At 39.6% G+C, this 27,946-nt stretch overlaps 1 protein-coding gene and 1 pseudogene across 1 annotated transcript; one reads left to right on the top strand and one right to left on the bottom strand.

The window, feature by feature from the left end:
• Positions 1 to 27,685, bottom strand: SENP8 (SUMO peptidase family member, NEDD8 specific). Its single transcript, XM_036273342.1, has 2 exons — positions 27,588 to 27,685; positions 1 to 1,370 (listed from the first exon to the last, which is right to left on the bottom strand). Exon 2 carries the CDS (start codon positions 1,332 to 1,334, stop codon positions 696 to 698), a length of 639 nt encoding a protein of 212 aa, XP_036129235.1. The 5' UTR covers positions 1,335 to 1,370; positions 27,588 to 27,685; the 3' UTR covers positions 1 to 695.
• Positions 6,112 to 17,311, top strand: LOC118636838 (annotated as a pseudogene).
• Positions 27,686 to 27,946: the final 261 nt, after the last annotated feature.

The raw sequence follows: 27,946 nt of genomic DNA, 5'->3' as shown, positions 1-27,946 counted from the left end.
CTAACAGACATGGTTAACGAAAGCTATTATCAATCCAGAGTAGCAAATTAACCACTCACTGAGAAAACTAAGCAGTCTACCAGAGCCATTTAATTTAATGAAGTTACTCAATTCCCCCTTTCATAAAGCATCCAGGAATCAGATGGAGGATGGGCTAACACTATCTTTATCAAATCTTTGCAGAGGGTAGGCTGATAGCCAGGGAAGCTTTGAATGGTGAAAGGAATAGAGATCACAGAAGTGAATAACTGATTCTCATATCTAGATCTTGAATTAGGTTAGGTCTTGATCTGTGTCCAACCAGTGGACTGTGCAGTTAAGTTTTTGATTCTTCTATAGTTTTCTTCTTGCGTCCCTCTGGATTTCACATATTCTTAATTTGTTTTACAGATCACTGCTTTTTCTTTGGAATAAGACAATGTGGCTAAGGGAGACCAAAAGGGAATTAATAAATGTTAAAATAGCTTGCTTTTAAGGTTTTGGTGGATAACTTCACAGAATATAGTGTTTTCAAGGTAGGATTAAAATGAAACTTTCCGTTAGGATAATGTAGAGGATGGCATTCTTTCAAGAAAAAGTAAGAATCCTAAGCTTGCCTCTACCAGGCATCTTCCCTCAGGCACTGAGATTGCAGCCATCCAAAAAATAGGGACAGACAGAAAGAAGAGGCTTCAAAAGTCACAAATATACAACAGCTAATTTTTAGCAAGTCTGGCAATGAGATCTTTCCATTCTCCCCGCTTCTTTGTGATATATGTAGGAGTGAGTAGCTGCAATAGTGATTCTGGTTGTTGTCTAAAGAAGTTCTGGCACAAGGCCTCAGTGTTACATATCACGTACATCCCACAGTCATAGCTGTTTTGTTGAGCAGGGGCTTTCTCTTCCACAAAGGCCAGTTTGTCTCCTTTTCTGCCTAAGAAAGCCTGCAATTTCTCTGCTACCTGTTTTGCATGGACTGAGTTGCTTCTGCTATGGGAATCATAATGAAAAAAGCTATTTTTATCTTGGAGATAAACCAGCAAACTCCAATGGGTTCCCCCAGCTGCCTGGTTGGAATTATCATTGATGGCTAAAAATACAACTCTCTTGTGGGGGAGGTCCAGGGGTTCAAGGAACATTGAAATCTCTACTGGACTGCTAGTGCACTTGATGAACTGGGTAACTTCAGGACTGATGAAGCAGACTTGGTCAGAGCAGTCATGAAACTGCCTGTTGGCAAAGTACTCAAAGGCAAACCCAATAATACGGTCATTGAGCCAGCTTGGAGGATCCAATAGTGAGACATCTGATTGGCGCAGTAGACTGTCCATATAACTCAAGACTACAGGGTCCATCTTGTAGTGACCAGGGCTGCTCAGAAATTCCGGAAGCTGAAGAAGAGGTAGAAGACAATATATATTGTTGAATATGATACCTGGCTGTCAAACAGGGATCATAAATATTAGCTACTTGCACAAGGTTTTAGTAAAAATGAAATAAACTGTTTAACAACAATGCCTGCCTAAGAGTAAACATTCAGGAAACTGCAGGATAAGTGTTTTATGTTAACAATTAGGTAGAACAAAAACTTTAAAAATTTTCTATGCTGAAACAGTAAGCATGGATTTTGAATTTCCTTTTTTTATTTTATTTTATTTTTTTTATCCTTACCCAAGGACATTTCTCTATTTTTTGTTCAGAGTGGGAGGGAGAGGGAGGAAGAGAGAGAGGGAGAGAAACATCGATATGAAAGGGACACATCGAGTGGCTGCCTCCAGCAAGACCCAACCAGGCCGGGGAAACACTGCAACCGAGGTACGTGCTCTTAGTGGGAACCAAACCCGGGTCTCTCTGGACCGCAGGACGATGCTCTAACCGCTGAGCCAAACTGGCCAGGGCTGAATTTCCTTTTTAAATGTAGAGATTGGGCCCTGGCCAGTTTGGCTTAGTGGTTAGAGCGTCTGCCTGAGGATCCGAGAGTCCCAGGTTCGGTTCCCGCTAAGGGCATGTACCTCAGTTGCAGGTTGGGGTTGTGTGGGTGGCAACCACTTGGTGTGTTTCTCTCACATTGATGTTTCTCTCTCTCCTCCCTCTCCCTCCCACTCTATCTAAAGATAAATGCAAGAATGTCCTCGAGTGAGGATTAAGAAAAAATTAATACATGTAGAGATTGGTTAGAATTATAACTAATGTTTTACCAAACTCTATGGCATAAACCATATATTTGGCCCTTTAATGAATATGGATAACAATGGCAAATTATTTTTATATTAAAGAGGAATTCTGAAAGAATCTAAAAAATGTTCTAATTACCGAGGGAAAGAAACAGTTTCCATTTCCACATTAATTTTCAAGAGATAAGATAAAATATTACTTCCGCGTTCCATAATGGAAAGCGACAGTGATTAGAATTGTAGTTAAAAGAACTGTAATTTCAAGAATAGAAAATTATGAGTAATAGAAATGAAATTAATTTCTGATTCTGTCCAGCCAAGAGCATAAGCAACATAACTAGAGTAAGATACTGACTATATAATGCTTATAATGTAAGTTATGACTTCTTTTGGTGTTGATAGGTAGTGTGTCACAGGAATCAGGAAACCTGGGTCTAGCCCTAGTTTTACCACTGATTTGCTGGTATCATCTTGAGCAAGTCATTTGAATAACTTGTCCTTGTTTTTGTTATCCATAAAAAGGGCAAATATCTGCTTTATATACTTCATAGAGTTTGTAGAAAAGGCCAAATAATTTTATTTGAAGGTATTAAAAGAGCATAAAATGTTGTACAAATAATATGTCATTAATTGGATTTATTGGTAAGATGATGAGACACTCTAGATAGAGTTCCAAACCAATGAAAGCAAATGAAGTTTAGAAACAAATATCCATTCATACAGGGGTAGGCAAAAGTAGGTTTACAGTTGTTTACAGTAGGTTTATTATTTATTTGTATTATTTCCATATGAACAACTGTAAACCTACTTTTGCCCACCTCATATAATCTTGTCCAAACAAAAACATGACTTAGAGTAGGTGCCAGTCAAGTGGTATGATAAGATAATGTGCTGAGGTAGGGTGCTAACAAAGACCATAAGTCTTATAAGCGTGGTAAGGTAAAGCAATATTTGAGCCTAACAGAGAGTTTATTGCTGTGTATTGACTTGGCAGCATAACAACATTGCTAAAAATCATAAAGCAATAAACTGTCACATGCAGATTGAGTCTACAGAGCAAATCATATTGTAAGAAAATAATACTGCGTTGAAAGACTGGGCTAGAATTATGACATCAATTTAATCACTTTTGGCCATTAGTTGTTATTTGACCACTTGGTCACACTTTTATTTATTTTTTATTTTATTATTATTTTTGTAATCCTCACCTGAGGACATTTTTTTCTTTTCTTTCTTTTTTTTTTTTGTGCAGTTAGAGTGGGAGGGAGAGAGAGGCAGAGAGAGAGAGAAACATCGATGTGAAAGGGACACATCGAGTGGCTGCCACCAGCACGACCAACCAGGGCCGGGGACAAACTGCAACCGAGGTACGTGCCCTTAGTGGGAACCGAACCCGGGTCTCTCTGGACCGCAGGCCAACGCTCTAACTGCTGAGCCACACCGGCCAGGGCTATTTTATTTTTTAAGAGAGAGGGGAAAGGGGAGGGGGATAGAGAGAGATTGAGAGAGAGAAACATCAATCGGTTACCTTCCATATGTTCTCTGACCAACCCACAACCTAGGCATGTGCCATAACCAGGAATTGAACCTGCAATGTTTTATTTTTTTATTTTTTTGGTGCTTGGAACAGCCCTCCAAACAACTGAGTTACCTGGCCCGGGCCATTGGTTGATTCTGGTAAATGCCCTGACCGAGGATTGAACCCGAAACCTTGGTGTAGTGGGACGATGCTCTAACCAACTGAGCTACTTGACCAGGGCTGGTTACACTATTAAAACAATAAAATTTTGTGGCACAACCATTTTCATGTAATCAAAACCCTGTAAAAAAAAAACACAAGGATGCAAAAAAAGAGAAACATAAAGTAAATTAAGTAAATGAGGTAACTAAGAAGGACCAAGGAGAGTTTTATGTGGGTAAAGTATGTCATAATATGAACTATTTCAGAAACAATACAAGACTCTGTGTGTGTGTGTGTGTGTCTGTCTCTATCTATATATCTCTCTATCTATCAAATAACATGGCATAAACTAAGATTTTCTTAAGAAGGAAGAATAACTTGAACAGAGACATAAACTGGAGCCAGGAACAAAGTTAATGAGGCATAGAGCCCGTTTGTTATGAGTGGGCCACAAATTTGGCTCTAAGCTGTTTGGCAGCTAACCAGAGAGCATTAAGTTAAATATTCACAATCTCCATAAGGCTAAAACTAAGCAATTGCTCAGGTGAGGTACAAGCTTTCTTTGTATTAAGGTCAGTTTTCTCTTAAGAAATGTAATGTCCTCCAATATCTTTATAATAGATGAAATTGTTTCAGAGGATTGTTTCTTCTAATGATCCTTAATATCCAGTCTGATTGCAAAATGAGCAAACAGCAATTTACATGGACACTTGGTGCTCAGCTTGCTGCTGATTTAAGAGTATATTAATATGAAAAGAGAATGACTGCATATGCACCAAGGCTCCCTCAATCACTCCCCTATGACGTCAATAAACACTACATAGTGTTAAGTGCCAGGTTGTACTGCCTAGCAAATACATGGAGATCTGCTCTCTATATGGCCAGCTGAAATCAGATCTACATCTTTTTTTTTGGTGCAGATTGAAAAAAAAAGTTACTTTAAGAAAATAGTCATAGTTCCTAACTTTACTGAGCTTTAGCCTATTATGTTATAATGAATGCATAAAGAATATATATACCTCTTTTAGTCATAAACACCAACCAAGTACCTAATATTAGGTATTGTGGGAGATAACAAAAAGATGTATAAAGTGTCTCACACTCCATGAGAGAAGAAACCCATAAGGCACAAATAAAATATATGGGCATTAAGAACAGGAAATAATCATTCCTGGCAAAGAGGGCAAAAGGGAAGGAGAACTCAGGTCAGATCAGGAAAGATTTCGAGGAGAAAGTGGCGTAAAACTGGGCTCTTGAAAGGCAGGTGGAGTTAGATGCATGGCGAAGGGCATTTAAGGAGGCAGTGAGGCAACGGAAGTGCCTTTAATTGTGTAGTCCAGTCTGGCTGGAATGACCTGAGAGGAGGTGTGAAGGCGAGGGTTAAAGGAAGATTACTAGAAGCTAAGTGATGACACACTGAATTCCAGGTGAAAAAGTGTGGAATTTATACTCAAGGAAAAGGCAAGCCATTAATGACTAACTAGGTCAATGCTTTAGGAAGATTAACAATTCAGCCATAGCATATAGGATTAACTGTTTGGCAGAGAAACTGGAGGTAGAGGTTAGACTTTTATTAAAAGTAAAGGTAGGAGGACAGGACCTAAACCAGGAGAAACTGTAGTAGAAATAGAGAAGCGAGGAAGAAAAGATTGCAGACAGAGAATTAAGTGATCAGAGGAAGGTGCTTGAATAGGGGAGAAAGAATTAAGAAATGATCTGAGGGTTTTAGATGGGGTGACTAGGAGGAGGATGATCTCATTATTAATGTTGTAGGGAAAAGGAGATGGAAGGGGACCTAGCAAAAGAAACAAGAACCATCTAGAACCATCCTAGGGATATTTCCTTTCTATAAAGTAAGCATTATGCTTAGCGTATCTGAGATACAATAAATGTTTGCCAGAGGAATGAAACATTTAAAAAAGAAGCCAGAAAATACAGATTAAGGGGAAAAAACAGACATAAGGCCTCTTAATACTTTTGTATTGTCTTTAACACACCATATTTGTTTTGTTTTTGTGTTTTGTCTGTTCCACTCTGTTGATTAATAGTAAACTCCTTCAGAATTAAAGGCCTATGTAACTGGTTTTGGTGGATGGTAAGGAATATTGGGGAGTGAGGTGGGGAGACAATGACTTTCTCAGAATTCTATCTGTAAAATCCTACAAAATATATTATAGTTCTATGTTTTGGGGCAGGGAAACTTTGGCCCAGGCTATCTATGTGACCCCGGGCAAGTTATTCATCTTCTTTCTGGGCCCCATTCTCCTCATCTGTAAAATGAGGTAATAATAAAACCAGCTTCCCAGGGTTGTTACATGAATTAAAAAACAAGCAAAAACACTCTGCACAGTGTCTGGTATATAGCAGGCTCTGAAAAAAGTTAATTTCCTTCCCTGTTCCCTATATTTGGGGTGGTAATAATAGAACTTAAAGATTTCTTAAAAATAAAGCATTTGTTTGTTTACATAAAGCCACAAATTCATCAAGGATAGATCTAGCCAGGGCACAACTCCATGCTCTTGTTCTTTATCTTCGGCTAAAGAAGAGTGAATGCTAAACTCCAGAGAAAATGGTTCTCTCAACATAAGAGTGAAGCAATGATGTTAATGTGTTGTCAGTATACACAAACCCTGAGATTACAAGGTTTAGTTTATATCTTCTAACTTCTGTAGTGAAATGAAACTAATATTGAATTTATAGTATTGAACACTTCCTAAATAAAAGACTATTTTTTTTTTACCCTCACCCGAGGACATTTTTCCATTTTTTGTTCAGATAGTGTGGGAGAGTGAAGAAGAGAGAGAGAGAAACATCGATGTGAAAGGGACACATGGAGTGGTTGCCACCCGCACGACCCAACCAGGGCCGGGGACAAACTGCAACCAAGTTACGTGCCCTTAGCGGAACCGAACGCGGGTCTCTCTGGACCACAGGCTGACGCTCTAACCTCAGAGCCAAACTGGCCAGGGCCAAAATACTATTTTTTATATTAATCTTAAAATCCTTAAAATGCATGTTACTAGTTGAATACTCCTGTTTGTTATATAAAAAAGATAATTAAATAAAAAGTAATAAGAAAATGAACTTAAAGGGAAAATTTACAACTGAATAGGAGCTGGTGTGATTTCCTGCTGATGTTAAGGGAAGAAGCTGCTGGTTCAGTAGGAAAAAACACTAGGTTGGGAGTCAGAAGACTTGGAATTTGGCTCAGATCTTCAATTAACCAGTTGTTTTGACTCTGGAGAAGTCATTAAACTTCTAGGTCTCAGCTTCTTCACCTATATACTGTGGTATGGGCTAGATAAATAGTGATTTTAGTGGGAGGTACACATCAGAATCATCTATGGGGATTTTTTAAAAATTGATTTTGGGGAGGGGAGAGAGCAAGAGACAGACAGACAATGATCGGTTGTGTGGCCCGACCTGGGATCAAACCCATAATGTAAATATATGCCCTGATGGGGAACAGAACCCACAACCTTCTGATGCACAGGGTGATGCTCCAACCAAATGAGCCACTCAGGCTAAGGCTGGGAATTTTAAAGGGCATATGTGGTCTGTTTCTGGTGGTAGGGTCTGGGTAACTATATATTTAAGGTGTTTCCCAGTGATTCTACGATTTCTATAATTCTAAGTCTAAGCTCTGGTCTTTGCTAATTTTAAAATTTGTCAACCTTTTTTAAAATTTCTAAAAACAATCTAGTATTCTTGTCAAAGAGTCAACAAACTATGGCCTGCAGACTAAATTTGGCCCACTTCCTGTTTTTCTAAATAAAGTTTTACTGGAACAAAGTCTTATTCATTTGTTTACATATTGTCTATGGCTGCTTTAGAGCAACAAGAACTATGTACCCTACAAAATCTCAAATATTTACTATTTGGCCTTGTAGAGAAAAACTGTGCCAATCCCTGTTATAGACAATTCTTATGTAATCTATCATAAACTTCTAGGTTGAATTTTAAGATCATTTAAAAGTCTAATAAAGGCTGTCTCCGGTGCATCATTGTGAGGAGCTGCCGCCATGTCGCTCATCTGTAATGGATGGTCTACAGAACTGCTCCAGCTTCCTGATCAAGAGGAACAAGCAGACGTATGGCACCGAACCCAATAATCAGAAGGCCCGCAACTCCTTTTGCTACAACGGGCTGATTCACTGCAAGATGGTGGGTGTGGAGCCAGTGGCCTTCGGCAAAAGTGTGGTGGTCATCATGAAGCAGAGATTGGGCCAGCGAAAGCCGGCCATCTCCTACATGCAGACCACCATCAACAAGAACGCTTGGGCCACCCTAAGCAGCACCTGGCATATGATCCTCAAGAACAAGTACCACCCAGATCTGCACCTGGTTGCCATTCACAGGGCCAGCGCCATCCTGAGTCAGAAGCCGGTGATGGTGAAGAGGGAGCGGCCTGCCCCACCAAGAGCTCCTGAATACTCCCCTTCTCCTCAAAGCAATAAAAGTATCGGACAACTTTCCTCAAAAACAACAACAAAAAACAAGTCTAATAAAGCATTAGGGCTATTTATTAAAATACCTTTTTTTTTTTTTTTTATCCTCACCCGAGGATATTTTTCCATTTTTTGTACAGATAGAGTGGGAGGGAGAGAGAGGAAGGGAGAGAGAGAGAGAAACATCGATGTGTAAGGGACACATCGAGTGGCTGCCACCCGCACGACCAACCAGGGCCGGGGACAAACTGCAACCGAAGTACGTGCCCTTAGCGGGAACCGAACCCGGGTCTCTCCGGACCGCAGGCTGACGCTCTAACCGCTGAGCCAAACCAGCCAGGGCTATTAAAATATCTTAAAGGCATTTTCCAGGTAGAATAACTAACCTTTAACTAACCTTTACATTAGGTTACATTTACATTAACCTTTAATGTAAATGCTGGCTGTTTCAATCTGGATTTTTGATGAGGAAATGTTTAAAAATACTCATTACAGTGGCTATAAATAAGAATTGTCTAATTTATAGATACATAACTATTTCATCAGATCAAAAATATACAGAGGATCTTAATTAACAAGCATTTCATAAGGTATTGATGTAAGACATCCAAACCTGTAGAGAAAATTTATGAGTTTATTTGAGCCAAATTGACAACAATCATGGGGAAGAAAAAGCTCAACAGATTGAGAAAATGCTATGGAGAATTGCAGTTTTGCACCTTATTTTATACATGGGAATCAAAAGTGGTGGGTATAGGATAGTTAACAATGAGCATGCTAACAGTAACAATGAGAGGTTTTGTGGTCTCTCTGGTGCAGTGATTGTGTCCAGAGGGGTCTGAAAAATGGAAATCACCCTGACATTCCAAACCTAAGTTACCCTAGATGTAAAAAGACAATAGACAGGCACAGTTAAGGTAAAGATTTACCTTTGTCAAAGAAGACACTGGCCTAGAACATGACTACCTGCCATGACTTGCTTTTAGTTAGGAAGTTTTAATTTCAGACCATCCTATGTGGTTATTTAGGAGTTTGTAAGGCCTGCCATGCCTCTCCTGAGCTTGTCAGGTTTAGCATGTGACCCTATTTTCATCGATAAGGTATACAGCAATTCTCAAAGCTTCTGGAAAAATACTCCTGTGGCTGTTGAAGGAAGCAGTTATCCAGATAAGTTTGACCATAGAGACCAACAGGAAACCTTACTATCCTAGAACTATGACTTCTACTCATTTTCCTAATTATTTAATAAGGGTTCTGTAAAACAAAACAAAACAAAACAAAAACCAAAAAAGCCTCACTTGGTTATGTTTTGAAAAACATTACAAAGGCCCTGGCCGGTTTGGCTCAGCGGTTAGAGCGTCGGCCTGCGGTCCGGAGAGACCCGGGTTCGGTTCCCGCTAAGGGCACGTACTTCGGTTGCAGTTTGTCCCCGGCCCTGGTTGGTCGTGCGGGTGGCAGCCACTCGATGTGTCCCTTCACGTCGATGTTTCTCTCTCTCTCTCTCTCTTCCTCTCTCTCCCTCCCACTCTATCTGTACAAAAAATGGAAAAATATCCTCAGGTGAGGATTTAAAAAAAAAAAAAAAAAAGAAAAACATTACAAAGTGCTGCTGTCCTACTCCTTTGAAGTGAGGATGATAAAAATTAGTTTCTAATGCAGTTCCCCTCCTCACTCACCTAGGCTTTTGTTTCAAATTGTATCAAACTACAAATGCTCACTTATGTGGTCTGTGCTTCTCTAACTGGATACATGGCTATGTGCTAGCAGATATCAATAAACAAACACACCAAAAAATTAAACACAGGCTAATCACAGTGCATCCTCTGAGAGCTTCATTTTCACTAGCTTTGGGGGAAAAGAACTAAGCAATGTAATTGTTGACTTAAAATATTTTAATTGAGCCCTGGCCAGTTTGGCTCAGAGGTTAGAGTGTTGGCCTGTGGACCAAAGAGTTGTGGGTTCGATTTGGGTCAAGGGCATGTACCTTGGTTGCAGTTTGGTCCTGGGCCCTGGTGAAGGTTCTGCAGGAGACAGCCAAACAATGTCTGCCCCGCCCCCCAACCCCTCTCCTCCTCCCATTCTGGCTGAAGATAAATGGAAAAAGTATCCTCAGGTAAGGATTAAAAATATATATATATTTTAATTGGTAGCCTCTTTTTTTCCTTATTTTTCTATCAACATTTTATTATGAACATTTTTAATTTGCATTTTTAAAAATTTTAATCAGTAACATCTTAATTATTGACATAAACATGAACATATTATAGCCTAAACTGCAAATCATCATGAATTTTAAAAATAAAATGAGATTCCGAGAGAATTTTTGCACCAATGGCAGGCAATTTTGTCTACTTCATTCATTCTACTCTACTGGCTGGGATACTTCAGTGGAACAGTCTAATTACTGTTCATAGTTGATATGCCTGTAACATAAGCCCCTAATTCTTAGAAATAAGAATTTATTAATTTAATAATTCCCTAATTATTAATAAAGGCATGAACACAAACTTATACTTTAACAGCTTAAATAGAAGCAAACTTATTTATTAGCTCTAAATATATTTATTGGTGTTTTCTGTGTGCCAAATTTTCCTGTAATAATTAGACCAGAAATTGAACCTAGTACTTTATAATGAAATATAGACATTATCCCAGAGTTTTCTATTTTCTTCACACCTCACATTCAGTCAGTGTAAGTCCTGTTGATTCTACAGCCAAAATACTCTGAATCTGTTCAGTGCTTTCCATCTTCACGGCTATCCTTAGTCAAATCCACCATTAGTTTTTGTCTTGACCTAGCCTAACAGGTCTCCTTACTTCCACTATTGACCTCTCTGGTAAATTCTCCACATAATTGTCAGCGTAATTGATAAAATTACTCTGTCTCTGTTTAATACCATCTAGTAGCACGCTATCACACTTAAAAAAAAAAAGAGAAAAAAATCACAAATTCCCTACTCTAGTTTACAAAACCTTCATGAACTCAACATGGCCCTAGCTACCTCTCCAACCTCATTCCTATTACTATCCCCCTTGCCCACTAACCTGCAGCCACACCAATGTTCTTTTTATTCCTCAAACATGCCATGCTTTTCCGCTGTTAGCATAGGTAGCTAGCTAGTTATTTAAAAAGGAAGGGAACAAATAGAATCAGATATTAAGCCTAATAAACTAGGGAGCCTGATTCACTAGGAAGTTGCAACCTGGGGCCTGGAGAGATGGGATCTGCTGCCCATGACCTGCCACTGTGCTCCCAGCTCCTGCTTCAACTGCAGGTGCTCATCTGTGTTCTGGGAGCTGGGTGGGTCCAGGATGCTGAGTTCCCCTAACTGTGCAGTATACATAGAAAATTGTGCCTCCAAGGCCAAAAACTCCCAGACCCCAGCCTTCACTAATGCTCCTGCAGGTATACAATAAGTAGAAAGCCTTTAGTTGCAAATACTCACAGAAACGGGAAGGTTTATATTAAACCAACTGGAAAGATAATGATTTAAAAGGATCTTCACAAGAGGAAACTAATCTTGAGATTGAATGAATATTTGTTAATCTTTCACACAACTTCTGCATCTTCTCATACCCGGGGTGCCCAGCAATTTATGATCTTCCTAGAGAAGGCCAATAGAATTTGCCACCAGGGTCTGGGATGCTGTCTCTGTCTGTCTGGCTAGTTAATATATGTAGATCACTGGGGATCTTCTCTCGTCCTCTGTCTTTTTTAATTTTTATTATTTTTTTAATCCTCACCCGAGAACCTTTTTTTGCATTTTATCTTCAGATAGAGTGGGAGAGAGGGAAGATAAGAGAGAGAGAGAGAGAGAGAGAGAGAGAGAGAGAGACAGACAGACAGACAGACATTGTGTGGTTGCCACCCACAAGGCCCCTGATCCCAACCGGGGCCGGGGACAAACTGCAACTGAGGTACATGTCCTTAGTGGGAACTGAACCCGGGCCTCTCTGGTCTGTGGGCCAATGCTCTAACCGCTGAGTCAAACTGGCCAGGGCTATTTTGTTTTCTTTATTGATTTTAGAGAGAGAGGGAGAAATAGAAACATCAATGACAGAGAACATCGATTGGCTGCCTCCTATATGACCCCTGTCACTGGGGATTTGGCCCATAACATGGGCATGTGCCCTGACTGGTAATCAAACTGGCGACTTCTTGGTGCATGGGTCGATGCTTAGCCAGTGAGCCACACTGGCTGGGCAGATCCTCTGTCTTTTAAAACACCTTTTCCATGGGAGTCTCAGGGATGCCTTAACAGGCATCCTCCATTTCCTCCTAAAGGAGGTTGCCCTAAACCCTACTAGGTCTCTTGAAAGACCAGGGCTGCTGGGAATTTGAAAGGCAGGGCAACAGGTTACTAGCCCAACTACTTAAGGCCAGAGTTATAGGATGACTTTTGCTACCCAAAACAGCAGAGGTACTAGGCACCACTTGTACAGACAGACATGGGGGTGGGGACTTCCACTAAGGCTAGCTAAGGCCAGAGGCCATCAAGATCTTTCATGTGGAATTAAGGCCACCTGACTGAGTGAGGTGAACCCAAGTAGCAGTGCCCAATCACCACTGTGACTGTTGGTAAGGCTGCCCTCAGAAGATGGGGAGACACTCCACATCTGGACATAAACTGTATTGCAATCTTTGAGAAGGCCATTGCCCCACTGGGGGGAGGGGCAAGGCATGGACCTTGGGATGCCAAGGCTGGCAAAGGAGTCAGGCAAAGGGGTTGCGTGCCATTCTATGTTCTGGACACGCATCGCGGAGCTAGGGAGTGCTGAGGACACTCATGCCTCCCTTAGCTACCCAATTTCTTCCTCTTCCACAAGGAAGGAAATCTCTCTCCCCAAAGAAAATTAGCACCACCACCTCCATCCACAGTGCCTTGAGAGACCTCTTTTGGGGTGGTGCACATGTGCCAACTGGGAGAAATTTAACCCTGGGTCCCTCAAGGAAAAGGCATATAGATAATTGCCTTTATGAAACCAAAGTCCTTCTAGGAGAAGCTTTATGTCTTCCCCTGTACCTTAGAGATGCAAATACTTGCATCTTTATAAATGCAAATCTGGGCGGTAAATCGTATCAAGAGAAAAACCTTAGCCATCTGAGCAAATCAATTTAACTTATTTCAGCTGTTAAACATTAACTGCTAGACAGGTTTTAAGTTCACCCGCTTTTAGCTTTTATTACAGAGAAACTAAAAAAATTTTTGAAGCTGTTAATGAATGTCTTATACCTTGTTAGAAGTATGTCTTTTAAGAGTGTAAGTATGTTTGCCAATAGAGAAGGCTATGCTTCTGTAAGTTATCAAATGTGTTTGCCAATCCAAAGAATGCTAATAATAGTTTACTTTCTGGTTGGAGTTTTTTTCCACTCTGTTAAAAAGAACAAGGATTTTCCTTTTGCTTTATATTTTTCTCCTTACCTGATCCCTCTAGAATTTGGCAATTAATTTTTTTTTTTAAATCATCACCTGAGCCAGGCCAGTGTGGCTCAGTGGTTGAGCGTTGACCTATGCACCAAGAGGTCACCGGTTCAATTCCCTGTCAGGGTACATGCCCAGGCTGTGGGCCCAATCCCCAGCGTGGGGCATGCAGGAGGTGGCCAGTAGATGTTCTCTCTCATCGATGTTTTTCTCTCTCTCTCTCCCTCTAAAAACTAATACAGAAAAAAAACATTAAAAAAAAATCCTCACCTGAAGATATTTTTCCATTTATCTTTAGATAGAGAGGGAGGGAAGGGGGATAGGGAGGGGGAGAGAAAGAAAGAGAAACATCAATGTGAGAGACACATCGATTGGTTGCCTCATGTACTACCCTGACCAGGGCCAGGGACCAGACTGCAACCTAGGTATGTGCCCTTGACCGGAATTGAACCCATAACTCTTTAGTCCTCAGGCTGATGCTCTAATGGTTAGAGTCTAACCGCTGAGCCAAACCAGCTAAGGCAGAATTTGGTAATTCTTAATGTAATAATACAAAGCAATATGTTTGTTTGCATTAATCCAATAAGAATTTATTCTCTTTATAAAAGGACATATAAAACCAGTTCCCAATTATGGTTTTGTTAACCAAGACTTGTTTGGAATATCATGTCTGAGAAAGACATGTCTGGACTCTGGATGCCACCAGGAAGCTTTAAGGCAGTGGTTCTCAACCTGTGGGTCACGACCCCTTGGGGGCTCGAACAACCCTTTCACAGGGGTCGCCTAAGACCATCAGAAAACACATATTTCTGATGGTGATTCATAACAGTAGCAAAACTACAGTTATGAAGTAGCAATGAAAATAATTTTACGGTTGGGGGTCACCACAACATGAGGAACTGTATTAAAAGGTCGCGGCATTAGGAAGGTTGAGAACCACTGCTTTAAGGAATTAGGACTGACTTTGAAACCTGGTAAAAGCCCATTGGAGAAATAGCCTGTTACCTTGCTTATTCATGTGGTTCATGGCAGTTTTCCCAGGTAAGAAATGAAGGTTGCTTTCCTGGAAGATGGCAAGCAAAGAACCTTAAGACACTTTGGGAACCTCAAAAACTTGAGGAATTTACCCAAACCTATAGGTATTGTAGGCAAAGCCTGATGGCAACTGTGTGGCTTGGCTTCTTTACCTGAGGTACTAATTAAAGCTCAATTTGAAGATTCCTTATTAGATTCTAGCAAAGCAGATATTTAAGAGCCTATATGATCTCTCCTGAAAGAGGGAATTTAGGTTTACAATTAACATGAAAATCATATTATCAGACTTCTGCAGGAGCTTCTTCAGCATACCTTATCCAGTTTGTAGGGGAGAACTATCTTATACAGTTTTTAGGGGAGATATAAAGCAGGTCACTTTGCTTTTTTCTTGAAGGAGCTGATGTTGCACTTAAACATTCCAATCCTTAAAGCTCAAAAAGCACAAGTAATTTTCACTTTTTAAAATATTTCAAAATAAAAAATAATAATTTTGATTTTTAGAAGAAGGGAGAGGGAGAGAAACATCCCTGGACACTCCCCCACTGGGGATCAAACCTGCAACCCAGGCATGTGCCCCAACTGGCAACTCCTTGGTGCATAGCACGACACCCAACCAGCTGAGCCACATCATAACTTTCACTTTTGAAATTAAAATATTTTATAATGTAATTTCATGAAAAGGCAATGTAATAAATAATCTTGCATTTTTACGACAAATAATATTTTCTATTAAAATGAATATACAATTATTGTTCCCTAGGCAACCAATTCTTGTTTATAACTACAATTTATCTATTTAGTTATTTAGTTTTCTATTAACTTTTAGAGGGAAAGGGGGAGAGGGAGAGAGGGAGAGGAGAAACATCGATGTGAGAGAGAAACACTGATCGCCTGCCTCTAGCACACACCCTGCTTGGGGATCAAGACCTGGGCATATGCCCTGACTGGGAATCAAACTGGTGACCATTCAGTGCACGGGACAACACTCAGCCAATTGAGTCAGTCAGGCCAAGGCACGTATAACTACAATTTAATTTCATGTTAATGAAACACAGATGGTGGAAAGACGATTTGATTGTGAAGACAGAATTACAATAATAATTTATACAAAACATAAAAAAGCCTACATGATCAATTGTTATTCTGAGTGTATTTACACATATAATCAGGCCAAATTGAAACTGGACTGATGTAGTAAATGAATTGGTCTTAATTTGGCTGTTTAATAAAAATGAGGGTGATTTTAGGGAGAGAAATTATCTTTCAATAGACATTACAAGCCCAGTTGTGGATATTAGACTCTAGCTCAGTTAACTGTTTTCAAAGTTTTGGTTTTCACCTATAAACTGAACTGAATCCTGAATTCTTCTAGTTTTCTTCAACCCTCCAAATTAATGTTATATTTTTCTCCCATTCTTTGACTTGGAATCATTAAGAACTAAACCTTGCCTTGGTCAGTCCGGCTCAGGGGTTGAAGCATCGGCCTGCAGACTGAAGGGTTGTGGGTTTGATTCCTGGTCAGGGGCATGTACCTGGGGTTGCAGGTTCAATCCGTGGCCCCGGTGGAGATCCTGTGTGAAGCAACGAATTGATATGTCTCTTTTGCATAGATGTTTCTCTCCCTCTCCTTCCCTTCTTCTGTGTCTAGGAATTAAGAGAAAAATATCCTCGGATAAGGATTAGGAAAAAAAAACTAAATTTTTTTTCCCCTTAGGCTGTGTACGCCATAAAGAATTTACTTGAGCACCTCACGACATTACTAGAGACACTCAAATGGAAGACCAGGAGGATCTATCAGATTATTTCTGCTTGTTTTCATTCCAGCAAAAGCTTTACATCTGGAAGTCTTCTTGACTGACAGCTTTGCAGACTCAGAAACTGGTTTATGATCTGCTGTGTTCATTAGTCTTTGTGTTTTCTTCTTCTTCTGTTTTTATAGGCATATCCCTTATTAAATACCTGATTGCTTGTTTACACAATATAGGCCTCACTTTGGAAGTCCATCTGCATTGCTGCCTCCTGAAATGAGACTCAGTGGTTTGGCTAAACTGACTTGTTGTCAGCACTAGATGGTTAAGTTGGTCAAGTATGGAGTAGTCTATTGGCTTTGCTTCTCGCCTTATTATTTAAAAGGCGAGACTGCAGGGACCAAAGTTCTGCTGCCTTGCTTTTGGGGATACTGATTTTAAAATGTCTATTGGGAAACAAAGGACTTGGAGGAAACTTTGATCCTCCCTCTTACCTGCCCAAGAGATTCAGGCAGAAAGAAGCTGCTTCAGAAAAAAGATCTCAGAATGTTCCCCTTTGCTCGATTTAAATTAATTATGGCAAACAAAAGGGCTTCACATAGTGTAACATACCTTTGTCCAGGGAAGCCCTCCTTCAACTTAATCTGGGATACTGTAAAGTTGGTCTCTCCCTCTATCACCCAGTTCTTACTTCTCATCAGACCTTTACTTGCTATAATTCTCCTTCTTATTTTTGGACCATGTCTTTTAAACCTTTTTGTCAAATTTATCACCTCTAGGATACAATAAGGATGCCAACTTGTCTAACAGTGCCATCATCTAGACATTGCTCATGCCATCTTCCAAGGATGAAAGCAGACTGACACAAACTCATGTGCTCCCCTTCCCTTTTGCTCCCTTCTTCCTCTGGCAGATAGCAAGAATCTTTGGGTGCAGAGACAGACAGGACTATGCCCCTTGACAGCAGGAAGAACATACAGAAAATGAGACCTCCATCTATTTACCCTCATAAGATTACAAGGGCCAACGATTCTTGTGTGTGTGTGTGTGTGTGTGTGTGTGTGTGTGTATGTGTGGGTGTTAGCATAGATAGTTAACTAGTTATTAATGACGGAAGAAAGCTAATGGAGCCTGGCCAGTGTGGTTCAGTGGACTGAACATTGTCTCATGAACTGAGAGGTCTTGGTTTGATTCCCAGTCAGGGCACATGCCTGACTTGTGGGCTCAATCCCCAGTCGGGGTCATGGAGGAGGAAACCAATCAATGTTTCTCTCTTATTGATGTTTCTATCTCTCTCTCCTTTCCTTTCTTTCTCTAAAAAAAATAAACCAATAAAAATGTATTTTAAAAAGCAAAAAGCTAATGGAATCAGAAATTAAGCCTAATAAACTAGGGAGCTGAATTGGACACTAGGAATAATTTATTAAGAAGTTGCAGAATTCACAGGCACTCCAGGGGACTTGCTGCATCCTCTACGGAAAGAGCAATCTTTGAGTGGGCAGGAAGAACTGGCTTTCCAATTTTCCCAGGGACAATCAGCCCAGAAATGGGAATAAACAATAAAGGGGAAATTCCTGTGCTGGGCACATGCACAGTAGAATTCAAGATGGTGCAGGAGGCAAGCACGTGCATAGTAGAAACCAGGATACAAGACACAACTTTGAAGCATGCCCAGTAGGAGCCAAAATGGCAACATAAACAGGCGAAGACTAGCCTGGAAAACCTGGATGAAGGACTAGATTGGACAGGGGGAAGACCCAGCACAAACCCATAAAGGATTGGGAAAGATACTGGTTAGTTTGAAAGAAAGCTCCTTCCTAAAGATTACTAGGCCCGGGACTTCTGCAGCAAGACAAAGCTAAGCAACCAGGTCATAGATGAGAGACTGAGCACCTGGGGTCAGTCCTTTGTGTTTGCTCCAATAAATCTTGCCACTATGCCTCATCCTCCTACGCATGGGTCCCCATAATGCTTTTCTTCTGACTCTGTGAAAGAACCCTATTTCCACCAACACCTCCAGAGGGCTGCTAGACTAATTGTACTGGGAACTTTGGGTGGTTGGCTCCTTCTGTTGGGTAGATTTCAGTTTAAATGCCACTTATTTGAGATCTCCTGTGACCAGCCAGAACAAGAGGCCACCCACCACTCACTCTCCTATTACTCTGATTTCAGTTCCTTGCACAGCTCTCATGGCTATCTGATACTTTTTAAAACTTATTTGCTTCTTGGGTAATTTTGTTTCTTTTTCTCTTTCTCCCCCACTTCCTCTCTCCAAAACAAGAATGTAAGCTCCATGAGAGTACAAAAATCAAGGAATCTTGTCTGCCTAAGCTTATTTACTATTCTAGCCTCTAGACCTAAAACAGAGCTTGTCAGGCAGACACTCAATAAATAATTGTAAAATAAATTAATTTACTATCCCTTCTAGTTTAACTTCCTACTTCATGCAAGAATTCTTCATTTCTGCTTTCAGAGAAAAAGATGCTGAAGCTTGTCTCAAAACTAGCTGTGTGGTATTGGAACAGAAAAACAAATGCATGCATTTTTAGAAAATTTAAATATGATGATGGAGACATTACAAATCAATGGGAGAAATTATGGATTATACCATGTTTTCAATGAATACTATGCTCTATAGCAGCACTGTCCAATATGACTTTCTGCAATGATGGAAGTGTTTTTTATCTGCAATGTCCAATACAGTAGCTACTAGCCACATGTGGCTATTGAGCACTTGAAATGTGGTTAGCATGACTGAGGAACTAAATATTTAATTTAATTTGAATTAATTTAAACTTAAGTTTAAATAGCTGTATGTGGCTAGTGCCTACTGTTTTGAACAACAAAGTTTTCCATAGAATTTCATAGGTATTATTTGAAAGAAAAAAAATATTACATGGTTAAAAAAGTTAGAAAATGTTACATCTTAAAACTCCTTACTGGAGATTCTTTTTTTTTAAATTCTCACCTGAGGATATTTTTTCCATTTATCTTCAGATAGAGTTGGGGGGGGGGGAGAGGGAGGGAGGGAGGGGGAGAGAGAGAGAGAGAGAGAGAGAGAGAGAGAGAGAGAGAGGGAGAGAGAAGACAGACAGACATCTATTGGTTGCCTCCAGCATGACCCGACCAGGGCCGGGGATGAACCGCAACCGAAGTATGTGCCCTTGATCGGAATTACACCCAAGACTCTTTGGTCTGCAGGCCAACACTCGAACTGCTGAGCCAAACTGGCCAGGGCCTTACTGGAGATTCTTAATGCACACAAGCATATTAAAAGCTAGAAGTTCTGCAATAAATCAATTTACTCTTTCTTGGTCTGAATTTTCCCCCAAATCATGTGACTCACTGAAATACTTTTTTTGGTAGAATATCTATTAGCACCTTATCGTCTATGAAGTGCAGTTTGAGATATGCTTGCTATTTTTATTTATGTATGTATTTATTTATTTTATTGATTTGTAGAGAGATAGGAAGGGAGAAGATGAGAGAGAAAGAAACACCAATGAGAGAAAACACTGATTGGCCGCCTCCTGCATGCCTCCTCCTGAGGATCAGGCCCACAACCTGGGCACGTGCCCTGACCAGAATCGAATCCTGGTGTATGTGTTGACGCTCAACCACTGAGCTACACTGGTTGGGCTTTTTTTTTTTTTTTTTTTCAATCAAAAGATTAACAAGTTATCCCAGTGCCATCAAATAACTCAGCAAGCCCAGCTGGTGTGGTTCAGTGGTTGAGCAAGGACCCATGCACCAAGAGGTCGCCAGTTTGATTCCTGGTAAGGACACATGCCCAGGTTGTGGGCCTGATCCCCAGTGGGCGGCATGCAGGAGGCGGCCAAGTGATGTTCTCTCTCATTGGTGTTTCCATCTCTCTACAAATCAATAAAGAAAAAAGAAAAGAGCCCTGGCTGGTTTGGCTCAGCGGTAGAGTGATGGCCCACGGACCAATGAGTTGCAGTTTCGATTCCAGCCAAAGGCATGTACCTCTGTTGCGGTTCGTCCCTAGTCCTGGTCTGGGTCATGTGGGAGGCAACCAGTCAATGTGTCTCTCTCACATCCATGTTTCTCTCTCTCTCCCATTCTCTCCCTCCCACTCTATCTGAAAATAAATAGAAAAATATCCTCAAATGAGGATTAAAAAAAAAAGAAGTTAGGCCCCTATTTCATACCTTATATAAAATTACTGTATTTTAGGTGAAGTAAAATTTACATGTTAAAAAATGAAACTTTCTGGCTGGGTAGCTCTGTTGGTTAGAGTGTTGTCCAGATACACCAAGGTTGCCAGTTTGGTCCCTGGTCTGGGCACATACAAGAATCAACTGATAAATGCATAAATAAGTGGAACAAACAAATTGATGTTTCTTTCTCTCTTTCCCTCTCCCTTCTTCTCCCTCTTTCCAAAAGCAAAAAGTAAAAGTTCTTTAAAAAAGGAAACAAAAATATTAGAAGTAGAGCTTAATATACTTATATGAAAAGATACTCCACTATGAATCAAAGAAATGCAAGTTAAAGTAAGATTTCATTTTTTACCTATCAAATTAGCAAAGATTATGAAAACTAATAAAAATCAACATTGCTGACAGAAAATAGCATTCTCTCATTGCTGACAGGAGTGTAAACAAATGGGAGCTTTTGGAAGAGTAACTGGCCATTATATTTTAATTCTTAAGAAATGTGTATATGTAGGTATTACATTTTTAGAAACTTATCTTAAGAGAAACATTAAGGATGTGTGCAAAAATTTAACAAGGATATTCACTACTGCAATATTTATAACAGAAAAAATTAAAACAATCTGAAAGTTAAAAAGAGGACTGGTAGATTTAAAAACTAGGGTTTCTATACAATGGAATATTTTTTAGCCATTAAAAATAATATTGTAGAGCCCTAGCTGGTTTGGTTCAGCAGTTGGAGTGTCGGCCAGTGGACCAATGAATGGCAAGTTCGATTCCGGTCTATGGCAGGTACCTTGGAGGTGGTTTGTCCCAGCCTGGTTGGGTGGGTCGTGTGGGAGGCAAGCAGTCGATGTGGCTATATCACATTGATGTTTCTCTCTGTCTCTCTCTCCCTCCCTCCCTCCCACTCTATCTGATGATAAATAGAAAAATATCCTCGGTGAGGAATAAAAAAAAATAATGTTGTAGATATAATATTATTAACATAAAAAGATGTTCATAGCATGCTATGGAAAGGAAGGTTATATAAAAATCTGTATGAGACAAATATACATAAAATAATCAAGAATGATAGCCATCAAAAGTTTAGTTTTCTTTAAGAATAGGATTATTTAACCTTGGATTTTTCCTTCCAGGCTTTGATACTGTCTGCTTTATTCCTCCCTCCTTTCTTTTGCTAATGAGTACATATCCAGGAAATGAAGTTATTTCTATTTAGGGAAAAAAAAAAAAAAGTACCAACCTCCCACTTATTTTTTTTTTTACAGTTTACATTCAATATTATTTTGTATTAGTTTTAGGTGCACAGCACAGTGGTTAGACAATCATATTATTTATAAAGTGTTCCCCTCAATATTTCCAGGATGCATCTTGCACTATACATAGTTATCACAATATTGTTCACTGTATTTCCTGTGCTGTACTTTATATCCCCATGACTATTTTGTAACTACCAATTTGTACTTCTTAATCCCTTCATCTCTTTCCCCCAGTCCCCAACATCAGTTCCCTCTGACAACCACCAGTACACTCTCTGTTTATAAGTCTGTTTTAATTTTGTTTCTTTATTTTGTTCTTTAGGTCCCACATATAAATGAAATATGGTATTTGTCTTTTTCTGACTGACTTATTTCACTTAGCATAATACCTTCTAGGTCAACCCATGCTATGACAAAAGATAAGATTTCATTCTTGTAATCAGAAAATGATAAGATACTGAAGAAAGAAATATAAGAAGATACAAATAAATGGAAGCATATATCATGTTCATGGTTAGGAAGAATTAATATTATTAAAATGTCCAAACTACCCAAAGCAATCTATAGATTCAATGCAATTCCTATCAAAATACCAATATCGTATTTCACAGAACTAGAATAAATAACCCCAACATTTATATAAAACCACAAATGATCCCAAATAGCCTCAGCAATTTTAAGAAAGAAGAACAAAGTTGGAAATATCATGCTACCTGATATCAAACTATATTACAAGGCTATAGTAATCAAAATAGCATGGTACTGGCATAAAAACAGACATACAGACCAATGGAACATAATAGTGACCCCAGAAATAAATCCATGCCTATATGGTCAAATAATATTTGACAAAGGAGGCAAGAACATACAACGAGGTAAAGACAGTCTATTCAATAAATGTTGTTGGGAAAATTAGACAGATACATCCACTTCCCATTCTCTCTTTTTAAAATCCTCACCCAAGGATGTTTATTGATTTGAGAGAGAGAGATGGATTGGTTGTCTCTTATGTGTGTGTGGATCAAACCTGCAAACTAGGTATGTGCCCTAACTGGGAATCAAACCTTTCTGGTGTATGGGACGATGCCACCTGGCAAGGGCTCCACCTGCCACTCTTACTCTGATCTAAAATATGTCTGTTTTTTCAATTCACTGGTCTCACTTCTGTCCTCTAGAAAAAACAGAGTAAATCTAATTTCTCTTCTATAAACCTTTAAACACAAAGATCTAAAAATAATCTGATGTTTACTAAAATTAGATTATGCCCACCTTCTAAGTACAATTTCATTGCAGTTTCACAGAATCACATGCAAGACCAAATGTGCTTTCCATGGCAGCATAAGTAGAAAAAATTTCAGGAAGGAATTTGAAGCCTGTTTTGTTTGTTTCCATTTCCCCCAATTTAACATTTCCTTTTAATGTAGCCTAAACCAGTCAGGGATTTGTATGAAGAGGCATGTGAAAATTACCAAGATTTATATATCCCTCTTGAAGGCAGAGATTAGATTTTACTCATCCCTGTTATCTTCAGTGCTTGACAAACTGGAGATGTTTTACTAAATTAATTTTTTTTCCTTGAACAAAATATAGAAACATAATACATTTTGAAAAACTCCTAGAAACACTTAATTATTTATAAACATAAGATTTCTCAATTTTGTAAGTTCTTTATAAATCTGAGCAGTATTCCTTTATTGTCAATATTTTACAAATAGAGGATTTTACCTCTCAAAGTAGAAAAACCACTTGGTATGGTGATAAAGCCTGGTAACTCTGTTGTCACAGATTCCATTAGGTTCTGCCTTGGGCCAGGGAAGCAGACAAGGTGAACTTTAAGAATTTCTTCTAGCACCAACATTTATCTATTGCTTTGTTACTAGGCATAGCTATCAATGGCTAAGGGGTCATTAACCATAAAAATAATTTTATTCTCAGCCTATCATTATTATCTCAAGGATTCCATGTATAATTACATCACAATATTTTTGGCTTACTATAAACTTGTAAACACCAGCCTTTTCTTAAATTGTTTATTTTGTTTAAAATGTTCTGAGAAATGATTTTACATAATTGTAAAATTGAAATAACTGGGGTTGTAAAGACAATATATGTGGAGGCTATCAGATTTAATGAGAGGTCTGAGTAAGATAATATTTAATAAAGAAGTAGACAGAATTGTATTTTTAGAATATACAGTAACAAATAAAAGCTGATAAATTGAGATTGAGCTAAAGTTATAATTACTGTATATTCAGTGCACATGCATACACATTGTTTGTAAAAATATGAAAAATCCATCATCTTTTAATATTTTTATACTGTAGATTTCAAAGCCTGGTAAGTTATTTATTTATTTTTTTTTAAACATAATTTTATTTTATTTATTTATTTATTTTTTTTATCCTCACCCGAGGATATTTTCCATTTTTTGTACAGATAGAGTGGGAGGGAGAGAGAGGAAGGAGAGAGAGAGAGAAACATCGACGTGAAGGGACACATCGAGTGGCTGCCACCCGCACGACCAACCAGGGCCGGGGACAAACTGCAACCGAAGTACGTGCCCTTAGCGGGAACCGAACCGGGGTCTCTACGGACCGCAGGCCGACGCTCTAACCGCTGAGCCAAACCGGCCAGGGCGAAAGCCTGGTAAGTTATTTTTTTCACAGATAGTTAAGAGGTAAATTATTACAAACTTCTAATTTAAAAATGTGCTTGGAATATAGTGGGGGCTCAATAAATATTTAATGAATGAATTAAAGAAATAATGAATTTTTTTTCCTGTAGTGTGTTTATACATAAATTGGGTCTGATGGCACTCAATTATGATATATAGAATTTTGTCTTGCAATTTGTCTTTAAATGTTAACACAAGTGTTTGTGAGCTATCTAAGTTTGGATTATATTATACATTATTAAGTAGGGCTAAACATTTCCAGCAACTATTTATTTTAGCTGCTAAAGTTCCAAATTGCTGCAATAAACAGTAGTGAGATAATTAGAGCCAAATAAGGCCAGAAATCCCCAAGCTATTGTTTTTAAGAAATTTAACCCATTACACTATTCTGAGAGAGTATTTATTGATTGGCCATCAGGGAAGCCCAGGCCTAAGAGCAGTACTTTACTAGTACCTCTCTGAAATACAGATTTGATTTATCATGCTCTTGCCTAAAACCATTAGAGCGAGCTTTGTATAAACCTAGGATCCATGGGCCAGGATGTGGCTAGAATTTAAGGATTCCATGATTTGGACTGGAAATAAAATTGCATTTTTATTTTAAATAATCTCTGGCTGAAATCTGGTATTTTCTTCAATAAATGTAGGCAATAATCCAGAGTAATATCAGCAATTCCTATGCCTTTTGTCACCAAAAGAAAATAGGATATTTTCACATATTAAAGTTGTTGCAGGTATCTCAAAATATAACTTATACTCATCATTATTTTGGAATTGCACAATTAGACCTGCTCCTAGATGGTATTTAATAAACAAAGAAGCACATATATAACTACATCACACACTTGCTTTAGTATTTTAAGACTTTAAAAAAAATTGGTTTCATTCATTTCCATGTATTTTATTTTATACATTTAAAAACATTCTGAGCCCTGGCCGGTTTGGCTCAGTGTTTAGAGCGTCAGCCTGTGGTCCAGAGAGACCTGGGTTCGGTTCCCGCTAAGGGAATGTACCTCGGCTGCAGTTTATCCCTGGCCCTGGTTGGGTTGTGCAGGTGGCAACTACTTGATGTGTCCCTTTCACGTCGATGTTTCTCTATCTCTCTTCCTCTCTCTCCTTCCCACTCTATCTGAACAAAAAACGAAAAAATATCCTCGGGTGAGAATAAAAAATAAATAAAAAATAAGACACCAAAATAAATAAATAAATAAAAACATTCTGAGATAGGGCCACAGGCCAGGCTGCCAAAGAAGTCCATGGTTAAAAGAAGTTTTTTTCTTTTTACTTTTGTTATTTATACCTATTAATTGCTTATAGTATACAAACTAAATGTTTTAGCATGGGATTCAAGGTTACACTTTATCATCTGTATCTCTGCCCCACCCCTATTCTCCAAGCTCTAGTCATACTACACAACAGTGACTCTCTTATCTGAAGGTAGAGAGACAGGTTTTTGGATTAACCCTAGTTAACAGGTAGTAGCCCTGCACTGGTTTGGGCTTTGCCTTTAACAGCCCTTCTCTGCCAGCCAAAAGAATTCTTCTTCTTTTAAAGGTTTGTTTTCCCTAATACTATGAGGTCCTAGTGGTGCTATACCTTAAATATCTTTATATCTCATTCCTAACTTAAGTGATTAATGAAATGAATAATTGGCAAGGCACTGTGTGCAGTAATCCCTTGGGGAGTGAAGTTGGTTTTTGAATTTTAAAAATTGGCTCAACTCTGTTCTTTTCAGAGATAAAAATGAGGATATTCTTGAGCTACAAGGCTGGATTGTTCAGCTGATAAATCCTGGATGGAAGAGAAAGGGAGAGGAAAGAGCGCTTTAACTGAAAGGACCTGATTAAAAGTAATGGAAGGAATTGTGCTGAAGGGAAAGGCAGGAATGGCTTTTTCTTTTTCCATTTCCTAGAGCAGTTACTCAAAACTTTCATCACTTTCTCTGCTCAAGCTTCTGATTCCATCCCTAACTCTCTCATCAAATGACTCCCATCCTAAAGTCACAGAGCCAATTCCATAACTTCCTGTCCTTCCCTACTTCCCATCCTTTACTTTTCTTTAGCTTAGTAGTTCTCAAACCTCAGCATTAGGGTCATCTCAGAAGAAAACATTGATGACTGGACCAGAGTTTGTTTAATTGGTTAAACAACATTTATTTTATTTTATTTTTTTAAAGCTTCCCAGATGACTCCAATGTGCGCACAAGGATGAGTTCCATTACAGCGCTTTATCCTATAAATTAGACACCCTCACCCATGAACTCTCCACTTCTTGGTTCTAAGTCTCCTATCTTTAAAGAAAAAATACTTGCGGCTCACATTCTCAGTCCTCATCCTTCTCAGTCCTTACAACGATGCTTCCTTAAAGTGTACACCAGTATGGTTTCCACCAGCTATATCCTATTCCTCTAACTTTTTAGTCTTCGGGACCAATACTGACATATGCTTTTGTACCCGTCACTCTTTCTGCTTCTCACTCCTATTTCTTTGACCAGCCACTGCTCACTAGCCTTCTAACACAAGTTAAGAGTGACCCAAGGGGTGCCCTGGAATGAGTTTCCTCATGTCCTTCTACACAACTGGGGGCCCCTCTTCCATGCTCAGAAAGTATCCTGTGTTTTTTTTTCCTGTTATAATCTTATTTTATTACCACTGCGGATCCTCTCACCGTCTCCCACATAACACACTTCAGAAAGCTGAGACTATTTCATTCGTTTACGACTTTCTTGAGTCCAAGTTATGGAAACCACTCAGTGAAAAGTGGGAAGAATGAATGGAAAGGAGGCCTTAAAAAACGGAGGTCGGAGGCGGGGAAAGGCGGGGAGAGGGCGTGCGTGTGGGAGAAGGGGCGGGGGCTAAGAGCGGCCACGCTGAGAACCGAGCACCAGAATTGGGGAAGGGGCATGGATACGCTAAATCTGCGTGGGCAGCAAAGCGGTCCCCTGCCGGAACATACTGACAGACAAACCGAAATGTGGGGTCGGCTTCTTACCTGCCTTGGGCCACACCACCTCAACCAGCCTTCAGACACCTCTGTGGGTTTTGGCCGGAAAGCGAAAGCTACAGTCGCAAACCCAGAGCTTTCTACCCTAACCTTGCGACATTACTCTTCAGTCGAGGGAGAATACCCTCTCTGCCGTAAGGTGAGGAAAAAACATTTGGGAGGGGCCGCCTGGGGAGGAGGAAATGGGGTGTGCCCGCGCAAGCGCATACTGTATTCTCTGGCGGCGTCACGTGCGGGCGGGCCGACTCGGTTAGGCGGTAGGGGGCGTGGGAGGTAAGTGCGCGCGCGTCTGCTCATCCGCAGCTGAGGAGTAGAGCGGGGCGGAGCCGCGTGCGCGCGGTCGGGGG

The sequence above is a fragment of the Molossus molossus genome, unplaced genomic scaffold (assembly GCF_014108415.1).
Source record: "Molossus molossus isolate mMolMol1 unplaced genomic scaffold, mMolMol1.p scaffold_m16_p_1, whole genome shotgun sequence".
NCBI classification, from domain to species: Eukaryota; Metazoa; Chordata; class Mammalia; order Chiroptera; family Molossidae; genus Molossus; species Molossus molossus.
The sequence above is the reverse complement of the archived record's forward strand: the minus strand, read 5'-3'. Positions and strand labels throughout refer to the sequence as shown.